Source organism: Psammomys obesus, unplaced genomic scaffold (genome assembly GCF_907164565.1).
Source record: "Psammomys obesus unplaced genomic scaffold, mPsaObe1.curated_primary_1811, whole genome shotgun sequence".
Taxonomy (NCBI): domain Eukaryota; kingdom Metazoa; phylum Chordata; class Mammalia; order Rodentia; family Muridae; genus Psammomys; species Psammomys obesus.
The window spans coordinates 28,225,360-28,240,382 of record NW_026596040.1 but is presented as its reverse complement, the minus strand read 5'-3'; the positions used below and the strand labels follow the sequence as shown (position 1 = coordinate 28,240,382).

General features: G+C 39.0%; 1 protein-coding gene across 4 annotated transcripts in view; it reads left to right on the top strand.

The window, feature by feature from the left end:
- The window catches only part of Spire1 (spire type actin nucleation factor 1), a 111,524-nt gene that overhangs the window by 59,488 nt on the left and 37,013 nt on the right, over nucleotides 1-15,023 (top strand). For all 4 annotated transcript variants that reach the window (XM_055622643.1, XM_055622642.1, XM_055622640.1 and 1 more), the window contains exons 4-5: nucleotides 2,480-2,605; nucleotides 13,370-13,447. In XM_055622643.1, the coding sequence (XP_055478618.1) occupies nucleotides 2,480-2,605; nucleotides 13,370-13,447 (204 nt within the window). The remainder of the gene's footprint in view (nucleotides 1-2,479; nucleotides 2,606-13,369; nucleotides 13,448-15,023) is intronic.

Genomic DNA, 15,023 nt, shown 5'->3' with positions numbered 1-15,023 from the left:
TTGTATTGGAAAGAAGGAATGTACACAGGCTAAGCATAAACACACACATGTAATTATTTTCTTGACTCATTCTGGGGCTCTTTTGCTGATGATTCTAAAGCCATATAAGTTGTGCACACAAACTTAGACTGTGTTCCCCTTGACTAAAGAATATATGCTCTAGACCTGAGAGGTGGTTTGGCAGTGAAGAAGTCTTGCTCATCCTCCAGAGCATCCAGCTGTATGTTAGTCTTTATAGATGTGGTTTTTGTTGGTTTGCTTGTGATGAACATCTTATGCAATTTGATACTGAATTGCTGTCTTACAAAATGCATTCTAGGGTTGGGGATATAGTTCAGGAGTAGCGCTTTTGCCTAGCAAGCACAGGTACTGGATTGATCCCCATTTTATGAAATTGAATAGAGTACTGTTGAGTTGATTATGGCATAACCCCACAAAGACTCTTGTTATGGCTTGGCCCCCACCTGATGGTGCTATTAAGAAGCGATTGAATTGTAAAGGTACTGTGCTAACTTCATCAATGGCTTAGTTCTCTGATGAGATCATAGTTGTATTGGCCTTATTGGAGGAAGAAGGCTTTGTGGGTACCTTTGAAGAGTGTTCTCCCTGCCCATCCTCTCTCTCTACCACCTGTCCATCATAATAGAGCCACAGTACTCTGCCACATCTTTTCCTAATGTTTTCAGCCTCTCACCACACAAAGGCTCAGAACCAACAGAACCAAGTGAGCATGGATTAAATGAAGCCTAATTCTCAGTCCTTTGGTTTTTTGTTTTTTAGTACTTTGTGACAGCAAAAAAAAAAAAAAAAAAAAAAAAAGAAAAGTAGCATAGGAACTGTGGTACCAAAAAAATAAAAACCAAAACAAAAACCCTAAGAAACATGAAAAGCAATAGCATTACCACTGACACCTTTTAGTCTACTGACTCTTGATATCCTTTTTTCTTCTTGATACTCTTTTTTTGTTTGTTTTGAGATGGTCATGTTATATAGCTTTGGCTGGCTTGGAACTCACTATGTAGACCAGGCTGGCCTTAAACTCACAGAGTTGCTCGAGCCTCTGCCTCTGGAGTGCTGGAATCGTTGGTGTGTACCACTACATTTTCTTTTGACTCATTTAATAAAACCGTATTCGTGGAGCCCAGGTGGGCCTTGAACCTTCTGTGTAGCGGAAGATGACCATGGATTCCTGATTTTCCTCTCTCTGCCTACCAAAGCGAGAGGATTGATTATAGGCATGCACTCACCTTACTCAGCTCTCTTTTATTCTTTCATAGAAGTTGTTAAAATATAACAGATTTTTCAATAATTATATTAATATCTAATTTCTAATATCTAACAGCTTTTCATTGCAAGTGAAGTACTTTAAAGTGTGACTATTGAACATGGATACGTAATAGTTGTTTTATAGAAACATGACATTATTCTTTGGAATCTGAAGAGGATATCTTTGCAGGATAATCAAGAACAAATCACTTTGTATCATGTTAAGTTGCATCTCTTACAGTCATCTTGGAACATGAGGACCACAGGCAGCACCTGAGTACTCCACCAGCTCTGCCCTCCTTTTCCACTCTCCACCCACTTCCCCAGGCATCACAAGTGGAACAGGCGTGGCTTCAGAACCTGGTAGAAGTGTGTTTAGATTCTCCTGTGGTAGAACAAAACAAACATTAACTTTGGGGATGATTCAGGATTATGTTGGAGAATGCATGGTATTATGCTAAATATATGACCTGTCAAAGACAGTATATAATAACATGATAAATGCTCAGAAAATGGCAACTGGCTGTCCTAGTTTGTTTTCTGTTGCTGTGATAAATACCATGGCCAAATGCAGCTTGGAGAGGAAAGGGTTTGCTTCATTTTACAGGGTACAGTTCATTGCTGAGTGAATTCTGGGCAGAAACCGTGGAGGAATGTTGCTTACTGGCTTGCTCCCTCTGGCTTGCTTAGCCTGCTTTCTTGTACAACCCAGACACACATGCCTCGGGATGACACTGTCGTAGGCCATGTCCTCCCAGGCAATCAACAAGTTAGAAAATGGTACAAGTAAGACTTGGCCACAGGCCAATCTGATCAAGGCCATTCTTTAGTTGAGGTTAACTTTTCCCAGGTTAGTGTTATATCAGGTTGACAGCTGAAACTAGTTATGACACTGCTAAAATACCTGAGCTTTTGTGAATATTTAGCACCCCCCACCCTTTTCTTCCCTCAGGCAAAACTTTTACATGTGTGTCCTCTCATTTCCAAATAGCTGATTCTAGTTAGCATATCTTTGGTGATAGGTATTCTTTACCAATCTTTACCATTTTTCTACATGATTGTGTGGACTGTATCTGTGGTTCTGTGGTACATTCAACCTTGGATGACAGGACTTATCTTTCATCTGAAAGAAAAACTACAGGTGACTGGGTGTGTCTGTTTTAATGGTACCTAAAATGCAGTAACAACCAACTCCCATTTTTTTCTTCTGTAGGTATGTGCTGCTCATCTCCCAAGTGAGTCGGAGGCACCAAATCATTATCAGGCAGTATGTCGAGCACTGTTTGCAGAAACCATGGAACTGCATACATTTCTGACCAAAATTAAGAGTGCAAAGGAGGTAGGTACAAACACTAATATTTAAGACACTGAAATAGGTGGCCTGGATTTTCAATATTGTCCATTCTGTGCTTTTTGGTTTGAGCTTTGTTATTTTCTTTTAAAGACAAAGTCTTACTATATACCCAAGGCTGGCCTTGAACTCTATCGTCTTACCTCATCCTCTCTAGTTTTAGGACATTAGGTGTGTCTACCATACGTGTTTTTTAATGTTAACACACTGTGGATCTACATTATGAAACAACAACTTTAGTAAACCTTCCTTCTAAATGAAATAAACAGTCCAGAATTGGTTTAATCTGTTTCCTGTGGCACTGCTTTTCACCTCATTCTGTACTTTTTCATCCATTTTGGGACATATTAGCACCTTCTTCAGGGTGCTGTAGTTAAGATCTCCATAAGGCCATATTCTCTTCATTGTTTAACTATTGAAGTAGACTCCATTAAAGATTTAGTGGAGGATGCTGGAATTCCTGTTCAGGTAATCTGAATAATTCAGCTATTTTGTTTAGTTACCCTTTGCTAATGTCTAAAGTTTGAAATGTTACATTTAAAGAGAACCCTTCCATTGTATATTACACAAATGGTTGTGAAGATTCTCTGAGATCTTATGTAAACCTTACAGAGATCTGACTTGGAGGATGCTCCAAATGAGAGCTCATTTCCTGTATGACTAGAGTGCAGAGCTTATATAGAGCACTGGACTAAAATGTTTAAGAAGAGACAACTGTGGGCTATGCATGCAAGAAGGGAGAAACTGACCTGCTGCCAAATGAGACTTAAGTCACCATAGTAAAAAGTAGGTGACATATCCCAGTAAGTCACCCTTTCATAATTTAGTTGTGTGAATGCAGGTGACAGTCCTAAGATTTCTTCTGCTCTATCTGGGTACTGTTCATAGCAGGGCACTGACAGGCCAGGGAAAGCTGTGTCTTTTGAATGCATGTGGATAAACTGGACCCAAGAGGAAAGCTGTCACAAGAGTTAAAAGAGTTATTGAAGACCATTAACACCTAGTTAGGTATAGGATCAGGCAGTACTCAATGGAAAAGAAAGTTTGAACACCTCAGCTGTCCTCACGGAAGTATCTGAGAGTAGAAAAGAATATTTTTTAAGGGTTCCCCTGACCTAACCCCTTTGTTAAGATTGAATTTGCCTTCCCAGAGAATTTTTTTAGCCTTGGTACAGTAAATTAAAGGAATTTTAAAATCTTTCCAACACTAACATTCTCAGCAAACATTTTAGAACTTAAAGAACAGTAAGCATTTTTAGCACTCTACGCCCCTAGCTTGAAAAACTTTTTATCTTCATTAAACTTTGCTTTACGGGGGGTGGAGAGATGGTGCCATGGTTAAGCGTTCTTGGTGCTCTTACAGAGGAACGGGGTTCAGGTTCCAGCATCCACATGGTGTTGAACAGCCATTCACCTCCGCAGTGCTACAATTAAAAGTATGCACCACCATGCCCAGCCTTGGGACATAACATTTTAAGATTAGGAAAATTGATGGATGTTCCCAGCATGCACTGGCTGTCCTTGTCTCCATGGGGAAAGACTGCAGCTTCTCTGCATCTGCTTCTGTAGTATGCCAGAGTGTATTGCTGTAGGAAATCAATCTTTTCAGAAGGAACTTTGTCTCTGTAACCCCAGTGCTTGGGAGTAGAGGCAAGAGGATCAGGAGTTCAGGTTGTCCTCTGCTACAAAATGAATTAAAGGCTAGTTTGAACCACATGAGTCCTTGTCTGAAACAAACAAAAATAGGTATGTTTTGACAAGGAACCTCTTTTTAAAAGATACAACTCATTTTTAATTTATAATGTAGATATTGATATTAACACTGATCAATTTTTAAAAGTCTCTGGATGAATAAGGTCTATTTTTATTATGTATATATGCCATATTTTCTTTATCCATTCATCTGTTGATGTGCATCCAAGTTAATTCATAACTTTGCTGTCATGAAATAGTGCTGTGATAAATGTGTACTTCATATCCAGGAATGTTTCAGTCATATGGTAATTCTATGTTTAGTGTTTTTTTTGTTTTTTTTTTTTTTTTTTTTTTGAGGAACCCTTGTACTAATTTCCATATTGGCTGGACTAATTTACATCCCCAACAACAGTGTATAAGGATTCCTTTCTGCCATGTCCTTACCAGTATTTGTTGTTTTTGCCATAAAAAAGACAGCTATTACGCAACTTTTTAAAAGTACCTATCCTATTTTGGAGAGCTGTTTCTCTACTTCTCAGTAAACTTTGCTTGCTTATCCTTTAAAAGTTAAAAAGAAATTGGCCTGGTAAGATAACTCAGTCAGCATGTTTCACAAGCATGAGGACCCGAGTTCAGTCTTCAGAACCTATGTAAAAATGACTGGCATGAAGGTACAGCTTGTAATGTCAGAGATGAGGAGGCAGAGATAGGAGGGTTCCTAGAACTTCCTGGCCAGCCAGCCTAGCCTAATTGGTGAGCACCAGGCCAATGAAAGACCCTTTCAAAAGAGGTGGACATCATCCCTGAAGGTGACAGCTGAGGTAGTCCTCTGGCCTCTGCATGTGGGCTTGTGCACATGTTTTAAAAAGAAGAAATAAATCATCCTATTTGCAGAGGTAAATTTTAACTCTTGACCTTGTTTCCGTGGTGTCTGCATGTTTGTAAGTGCACTATGTGCGCGCAGTACCTGTAGACACAGCAGAGGGCGCTGGAGCCCTGAAACTGGAGGTACAGATAGCTGTGAGCCACACTGGGGTGCTCGGAACCAAATGCAGGTCCTCTACGAGAGCAGCAAGTGCTGAGCTGACTCTCAGCTCCAGTCCATAATTTTTAATCTTACAGATCTCAGGAAAGGAGCCTGGAACTACAGCTTCTACATCTTCCTCCCCCATCCCCCTTTTAAAACTTGTTTAGACCTCCTTCTCCTTGATTGGGAGAATACCAGGTATCCTGCTCTGTCACTCCCTACCTAATGTCCTTGAGACAGTGGACTCACCCTGAACCTGGAGCTAGGCTGCTGGCCAGCAAGCCCCAGTAATCCTCCTGTCTCTGGCCCTATTACTATGCTGAAGTTGCAGGCATATACACTACTGTACCCAGATTTTTATGTGAGTTCTAGGGGCTTGAACTCAGATCTTCATGCTTGTGCAACAAATGTTTTTACCCACTGGTCCATCTCCTTACCTCAAGGACATGTATTTTTAAAAGCATTTATTTGTTGGTTGGTTGGTTTTGACTTTACAAAGTAGAAAATGTAAATGAGTATATAATAGTTCCATTATCAAAAAGAATGTTAAATTGTTCACCTTTGACTTTCCAGTCTGTTATACTGAAAAGTAAATAGGCCTTTTTGCTCTTTGATATCTCAGTTTTTTTTTTTTTTTTTCTAAAGTTGTCCTAGAAAAGGAAATACTTTTCTTCTGGGTCAATTTTAAATAGCTACTACTGTTTAAGAATGGGGATTATTAGCCGGGTGTGGTGGCACACACCTGTAATCCCAGCACTCAGGGAGACAGAGACAGGTGGATCTCTGTGAATTTGAGGCCAGCCTGGCCTACAAAGCAAGTCCAGGACAGCCAAGGCTACACAGAGAAACCCTGTCTCGAAAAACCAAAAACAAACAAAAAAATGATATTATTCAGGGTTGAGAAGATAGTTTGGCCAAGAAAGTGCTTGCTACACATGCATGAGGGCCCGAGTTCCAAAGCTCAGATTCAGGCATGGTGGTGCATGCTGAACTGCATTTTAATCTGTACTAGAGAGATAGGGACAGGAGGATTCCTGGGGCTCGCTGGCCAGCTAGTCTTGCCTAATTGCTGAGATCCACGTTCAGTAAGAGACCTTGTCTCAGAACATAAGGAGAGTGATGGAGGAAGGCACCAGAGTTGACTCATAGTCCCTACACACACAAACATCCATGTTCACCTACATATGTGTGCACATGCCCAATATGCACACGCTCCACAATTAATAGCATTCTTCTAATGTCTTGACTTTCGAATGTCGAAACAATCCTCACATGTGACTTAGTAAAAACTTGTCATCAGGTTCTTCCAAATGGTTTAATATCCTAAGCTTAACAAAACCCTAAGATGGGAAGATGTCTTTTAGATGACAGTTAGTTTACCAGTCAGTGAAAGTTCTGGGGTAAAGAATTCATTTGGAAATTAGAATGGCTCCTTAGGGATTTTTCAGAACATTATATCCACATTTTGTACTTTGTGGTTATAGTTACTACTGAGAAGCTTTACTAGGTGACTTACATGTACTCTTTTACTCTGTCCTGTGTAAGGAATCATGACTTCCTGATGAAATCTTTGATCTCAATTTATCTTGAATATGACTATGACTAAAATATCTTTCTTAAAATAGAACTTATATATGCATGTATGAAATGATCTTAGAAAGCATTTTTGTAATCGGCTCAGCTGTTATAAAATGGCTTTTGTCTGGCTCATAAATACGATAACAACATTTAAAATTTTGAAAGTTGCCTTTTCAGAAAATCAAATGTAAATGTTTCCAGTCTCTGTCTCTTGTCCAGCAAATACCAAACTCAGCTGTGCAGAATACATGTTAGTACACACTGAGGTGCTTGTTAGTGATCGATTTCTGCTTTAATAGATTAGAGAAATAAAGCCACAGACATCTGTCTCTCTCATACTGAGCTGCATTTTAATCGGCTTTCTCCCTCTCCTTGCCCATCCCTCCCTCAGGTCTTTCCCAACACTTCTAGTAATACAACCATGGCATTTAAGTTGGCTAGAAATTTATTCTGTCCTAAAGTGGATTTATATCCCTTCAAATGGTGAACATACCACTTTTTGACAGACAGACTCACCACCAGATGTCTAGGTGAATGGTAGCCATTTGTTCATTTTAATTTGATCATTCATCATTTGTAACCTTGTTGCTGCCTGTGTTTTTTTCTTTTGTTGTAAATGCTGGTGTACATGATAATGCTCACTTTATCAGCAACATTTAAATTATCTCTGCCGAGATTATCCTTGCTCTTTTCACTACTGACTACTTGAAAAATGTTTCATGAGAACATTTTACATAAAACATGATGAAAGAGCTCTTCCAGGTACCCATGCATAGAGAAAATGGCACATGAATTGTAGTAGTTACCAAGACAAGAAAAACGCTGATCTTTAAGATGTAAGAGAGACATACTCAAAAAGGAGCACTTGCATATGAACTGACATTGAACCTACTGAACTGAACTCTTATTTGGTGTATATGTGATTTACAAAGTACATTGTGTTTATTTGTTTTGAAAGACACCAATAACCAAATATGTTGGCATGAGGATCCTCTAATTGCTAGCTGAGAATGGTTTCACCAGAAATGGTAAGAGTTAATTGCCATATGTGTACTCCCAATTAGAGCTTTCCAAGCATAGGCTGGCATCTGTCATTACATTTATACAAGAAAAGAAAATTCACTCAGAAGCTAAAATAGAACCAACAAGGGAACAGAAGCTCATCTCTGAAATAAGGCCAAATTTTAGTTTACTTCCAAATAATTCTTCTTTGTTAACTAGAAAACCAAATATCGAGTCACATATTTGATCAAGCTTGTACAGTTGTAGTATTTATAGACTCAGGACAGTTTCATTGACTTGGTTTGAGTCAGGATTTTAGTTTCATGAAGAGATTAGAAAGAGATATCATTTAGTGAAACCATTCTGTTAAGAGTGAAATTTCGGTGGTGAAATGTAAATTCATAATCAGATCTTCCAGTAACTCAGTTGGCTCATACACACTACCTACTTGGCTACTATGTCTCTGCATATGAACCAGGATTCATCCTGCATTAAAATCTAAGAGTTCTTTTTTGTTATGTTATATTATGATTGTTTGGTTTGTTTTTAGAGAAAAGTTTACTCTGTGTAGTCCTGGATGTTTTAGAACAAATTCTGTGGTCCAGGCTAGTCTCAAACTCAGAGATCCACCTGCCTCTGCCTCTGAAGTGCTGGGATTAAAGGTGTGTGCCACGACCACCTGGCTAAAATCTAAGCGTTCTTATTGTGACCACTCTACAGAAGACAAAATCAGTTGAAGATTAGATCAGTTAGCCACGCCATGTTGAAGTCACACAGCTGGAAAGCATCTGATAGCAGTGTGTGCTGCTGCTGCTAAGATACAAGATGGTGCAGGGAGGTGGTGGCTCACACCTTTAATCCCAGCACGTGGGAGGTAGAGGCAGGTGGATCTCTGAGTTCCATTAAGTGAGTCCAGGCTAGCCAAGACAACAGAGAGAAACCTTGTCTCAAAGAACAACAACAAAAGACACAAGATGTTCTTGGGCCATTTAAATTACCCTTAATATTATAAAGAACAAATAATTTTTCTTAGCAGTAGACAACTTGATCCCAGTGAAGTTATGTTGAGGAGTATAAAGACCTATATTAAGCCGGAAACATGTAAAAGAATAACTTTTTAAAAGGTGAACGAAGAGTGAGAATTTAAAGCAATAGTATATGGAGTGAATATATCTAGTTACTCCTTCTCATCTCATTCCACCACAGGTCGAAATGTCAGAGAAGCAGGAATTGATATTTCTGGAGTTACATGAACGTACTAAATTGTGACTTTCAGTTGCTAGGTCTCTGCTGCATCTGTATAATCTAGCATTTTGCTCTGCTACACCTCCTGAATTTTGTTATCTTTTGGTTTATGGTTGTTAATCAAACTGTAGTGCTTGCTGTGGGATTAGCCTTTAAATGACAAAAAGAACATGATAGAAAGAACTTAGTTCTTAGAACTTAGTTCAGCCCCATGCTGAACTTTGTTATGTGTGGGCAAAGGAGCACTGGACTAATATTGTACCTGATGATTTTTCTCAGGCATCGAGATTTCAAGCCAGTTCATTTTGATGCTGGTTGAATCTTGCTGGCCTGATTAGTTTTGTAATTACAACCAAATACAATGGGTTCTTTTCTTAGTGGCTGCAAAGTCAATATGCACAGCTAGAAGGTCAGAGAATAGAGGAAGGTTTATTACCTGCTACCAGCCAGAAGACAGACCACTGTAAATGTTCTGAAAGCAGTGAGTGCCTTTCAGACAAAGGAAGCATGCGGCTTTTATTCAGAAAGCTTGTATGTACTTATGTACAAAATCACTTGGGGTGGACACAGTTCCAAGCATGCTATATTTAAGAAGTACACTATTAGCTAGGCATGGTGGTGCACACCCGTAATCCCAGCACTAAGGGAGGCAGAGGCAAGCGGATCTCTGTGAGTTCTAGACCAGCCTGGCCTACAAAGTGAGTCCAGGACAGCCAAATCTACCCAGAGAAACCCTGTCTCAAAAAACAAACAAACAAAACAAAAACAAACAACAACAACAACAAAAAGAAGTACACTATAGGGTGTGTTCAATTTAAGAGGGAAAGGTAGTGAATGCATCCTTGGACCAGTTTACCTCAGAGCCCTGAGGCACATACACACCATATAAGTATGTGTAAGTGGTGGTCAAGAACACTTCTAGGTGTGTTTAACTGTTGTTATAAAATGAATGAAAATCCCAACTGATTCTTCTTTACCAATAAAGACTCAAGCCAGATGCTGGGGTGAAAACCTGCTAGCTCAGAGAGGCAGAAAAAGCACTCAGCTGACCTTCCTACTCAGCTCACATCTCAGAGAAGCCCAAAAAACCCACTAGCTCAGCTGACAGCCCAGGAGAACAGGGCCAAAAAATCCAAGGCCAAAGGCTTGCGAGCTAAAAGCTCCAAAAGCTCAAAAGCCAGAGAGCTAAAGCCTAAGAGCTTAAGAGCTAAAGCTCCTTTTACTTAATACCCTTCTTTCAAAAGTCTCTCCTTTCTGTTAATCCCTGTCAGCTGGTTACTTGTTCCACTTTTTGACCTAAGATTAACATTATTAAATCCTGTGTACAGAAAGCTCTAGGGTTAAAGGTGTGTGCTAGGGTTGAGCCACAACATAATCACCTGATTACAAAAAACAGAAAGTTTTTGAATTAAAGGTGTGTGTCAGGGTTCAACCACATCAAGCAAGAAACAGGGTTTTATAGTTCACAGTCTTGTGGCTCACAGTGAGATCAAATATCCTGCAACATTGAGCTTGTATTATAAAGATGGCAGACAGGAATTCTTATGGCACACTAAATTTTTTTCAAGAAGTCTTTAGCTGCAACAAAAGGAAAGACACTTTGAAGGTGTGTTCACATACAGGTTTGCCCTGAAGGAGCCAGCCTCATGTGCTGCTGACATAATTACTTCATTCTTCTGTAGGTCTTAGCTGAGATATATTTTTTTAAATAATTAATTTCTAGGGGCTGGAAAAAGCAGGGATTTTGAATATCAGGAATACTGTTTACCAGGCTGTACATCTTAAATGATAGAAAATAAAATCATTATTTAGTAATAATGATTTCTATTCAGATTTTGATGTAAGGTATTGCCACTTTTTGGAATGACCAGTCAGTAATCAGAAATTCCATTATCTTTCCTTGTGCATTACTAGAATTCTAAGTATTCCTGAAGGGTCTTTTTAACAAAAAGGTAGAACTTGACCCAGCTGTTTCATGAGGATTTGTCTCAGCCAGGATGAGGTGGGGCAGGTTTGTTGGTAACAGCTGACTGTTCTCATCACCTTCAAAACATCATCCTGCATATCTGAGAGCCTGGTCTACATTTCTTTGTCTGAGGCTTGCTCCTCACTCATTGCAGAGAGGCCACAGATTTACCCTTATGAGCTTCAGTTCCTCCATAACATGGACTAGGGTAGGCTTCGGTTGTCATGGATTAGCTGCCATGATTATTATCTCTAGGCAAGACCAGTAGATGGACATATTTGGACAGAGCCAGGCTTCAGATAAGCATAAGGGGTTAGAGCTGAGATTGCACAGAAACTATCTGCAACTTTGTGAAGTTGCTTTTCTGAAGAGGCTGCAAATACAAAATTGAGTATGTTCAATTGATTGTTATTTAAGTTTTGATATATTCTATGGTATAATGAAGTATGATGTATTGTACTTAGAAAATAAGGGGAATTATGCTGAGTCCCTTTTCTATGCCAAGCAGTGCATCTGTAATTTAATGTGACACTTCTTTTAATACTTAGAAAGTAGAGAGATGGGTAACGACCAGAAGATGGTAACTGAGATAGGGCCACAGGCCTGAAGAATGGCACAGGTCTTCTTCATACAACATCTCAGAAGGCAGCTTGACTTTTAAAAAAAATGTGTAAACACATTCTGAAATAACTAGAAATGAGTTGTCTTTTGTTTTGCCCTAGGGAGAGAAGAATTACTTGACTCACATCTTCAGTGTTCAGAGTAATTTTTTCCCCCGCATTAACACTTCTTTATTAGAGTATTTTAAAAAGCTGGTGGTGTTATCCATGTTTTGCAGAAGAATAATATGAGATGTTGGAAAGCTTAAAAATAAATGGTTTGGAAATGTTTTGTTTGTATTGTCATAGAAAACAAGCTAGGTTTCATATGGTACATTTAAACCCAGTCTCTGGACAAACAGATGAATAATTCAGCCAAAAGTAAAATATATTAATGTTGAATTGCTATAAAGAGGCATGGGATACAGTGGGTTTATACTTAATTTGTAGATATGCTTTTTATATTTTTTATTACATTTATTCATGTGTGTGTGTATGTGTGTGCACATATACACTTTCAATCCACATGTTATATTCATGTATGTGGAGGTCAGGACAACTTGCTAGAGTGAGTTTTCTCTTTCCACCATGTGATTCCAGAGATCCAACTCGGGTCATTGGGCTTAGTGGCAGGTGCCTTTATCTATTGAGCCATCTCTCTGTGCTGTATGTTTTATCACTCAGTATTTTCCTACAAGTTGCAAATGTGGGGTTGATGCTATTTAAAAGGCATTTTATGAATATTGTTAGGTTTTTTGTTGTTGGGCAAAAAAGCAGACAAAAACAACCCAAGGAAGGAAGGTTTTGTTTCTGCTCAGTGTTTAAGGGTGCAAGGCATCATCACAGGGAACATGGCAGCAGGAGCCTGGGGCAGAGCTGTGTACATTTACATTGCACCCACATTAGGAAGCCCAGAGATGGGGAGAGGACCAGGGTGTGTGCTGCTTTCCCCCTGCTCTGTTCTCCTGGAACATCGCCCCCCCCCCCAGGGGGAGGGGTGTAATCCACACTTAAAATGAGTCTGTCTTACCTCAGTTAACCTAATTTTTAAAACCACTCTAAGACATTCCCAGAGATTTGTTTCCATGGTGATTCTAAATCCCATCATGTTGACAATCAAGATTAACCATCACAAATGCATGCATGCCAAGCATCCAAAAGTTCCCAAGCTCATATCAGCTCTGTGGATAGACTTATGCCTCAGGAAGCCTAGAGGGGAGCTGCATGTGAGTGTGAACCTAACACATGCTCAGAGCCGTAGAGATTTGTAATAAAAGGGAAGGAAGAAAGGCCTGTCTGAGGAACTGCTTTCAGTTGACCCTGATGTCTGCAGAAGAGTAGACACTGGAAGGCAGAAGGTGCAGAATTGCCCAGTCCATTTCACAATTGACTGTTTCACAAGCCATGCTGTCTTCAGTAGCCATGAAAAGAAGGGAATGTACATTAAAAAAAATAATAATAAAAAAACATAAAAATTAAGAAAAGAAGAAAATAATATCCATGAGATTTAATAAACTATCTCCTTCAGTGATACTTCTGTCTATATTTTATCTAACAATAACTATTTGGAGTTTTAATTTGAGAAAACAGCTTAATATAATTTTCATATTGGTTTTCAAACTTTTTTTTTTAATTGGTAGAATCTTAAGAAGATTCAAGAAATGGAAAAGAGTGATGAATCTAGCACAGATCTGGAGGACCTGCAAAATGCAGACTGGGTAAGGAAATGAATATGTTTTCTGATCAGTTTAGCTTTTAAAAATAATTTTTGTAAATGCTGGTTATTAAGGTCTGCAGTATGAATTAGTATATAAATGTGAATGCTTGGTTTTACAAGTGAATATTTTCATTATAAAAACTTATTTTGATAGAGCTGCTGCCATTGTGTCTAGAAATATTGGTTTTAACATTTGTAATTATAAATACCTTAAATAATACTCATGTACTCAAAATCAAAGTTGTGTGTACCCTTGGTTGACATGAAACTTGCTGTGTAGTTTATGTTCAAGCCAAGTTTGATCCACAGAGTCCACACAGCAGAAGGAGAGAGCTGACTCCTGGGAGTTGTCATCTGACTCCCAGAGGCATGGCCTGCTATCCAGATGCTCACACATATACACACATTTACACACAAAATGCATAAATAAATGTAAATTTTTTTAATTAAAGAAAAATGTGAAAGGAGAGAACTGACTTTACAGAGTTGTCCCATGGCTTACATATGCTCCAGGGAGGGTGTGAGGAGCACCCACATATACACATGTCACACCTAATAAGAATAGTAAGAAATCACTTAAGTTTTGAAAAATAATAGTCCAAATTACAGCAGTCGTTGACCAGAACTTCACAAACCTCAAGGGGGGTTCCTGTTGCTTAGATTACCACCTCTTCTTCACAACACCACTTAGATGTATTATCTAGAAAGATGAGAATGAAAGGTGAAAACAGGCAGGGAAATTGAACATTGTAAAGGCAGGGCAGCAAGGGGCTCTGTATGTAAAGGTACTTGAGGCCCTGGCTGACAGCATGAGTCCCATGCTCAGAAGAGAGTGGAAGTCTGTTAGTATACATTGTGAGTGGAGAATAGGTTCCAGGCCTTTCTTAGAAATGTAATCGTTTGTTCTATATAGAAAAAATGTTTTGGTTTTGCAGATAGGACCTAGAAATTCATACATACTGACCACCTTCTCTGTCAGTGAGTGACATTTCCTGAATGTGGGAAACGTCTATGACTTTATAATAAATACATTTAGGTAGCTACTGAAGTCACATTAATTTTGATAAGGGACATTATAATTAAATACCGTATTGATTGACTTTTCACTGAAGTAGACAATGATAGATAAGACAGGAGAACAGATTAAGGAGTAATGCACATTTTAGTATATGTTATACTAAGTACTTTGATGTCTCATTTTATTCTCAGAACTCTTGAAAATAGATGTAGCAACTGATTTCTACATAAGAAAACTGATTATAGGATGTATACTAGGTAATGTAAAGTCATCATTTGGAGCGTTTTATATTTATAAAATATATCAATTCTTCATTACTATTTATTTTTTATCGATGCAATGAACTCAGAAAAAAAGCAAGTGCTGGTGTCGGAAGCTAAAGCAAGGGCTTGTATCCAGCAGCTGCAGCAGCGCTGTTATGCTGACTCAGGCTCAAGTGGACAGGAGTAAACTTCCCTAGCTCACTCACCATCTGCAGGGCAGCCATGGCTTCTTTGCTGTGCCCCAGGAACAGTGCCAGAGTAGGCTTGAAGAAGCACAAGGACAACTTGCTGTATCT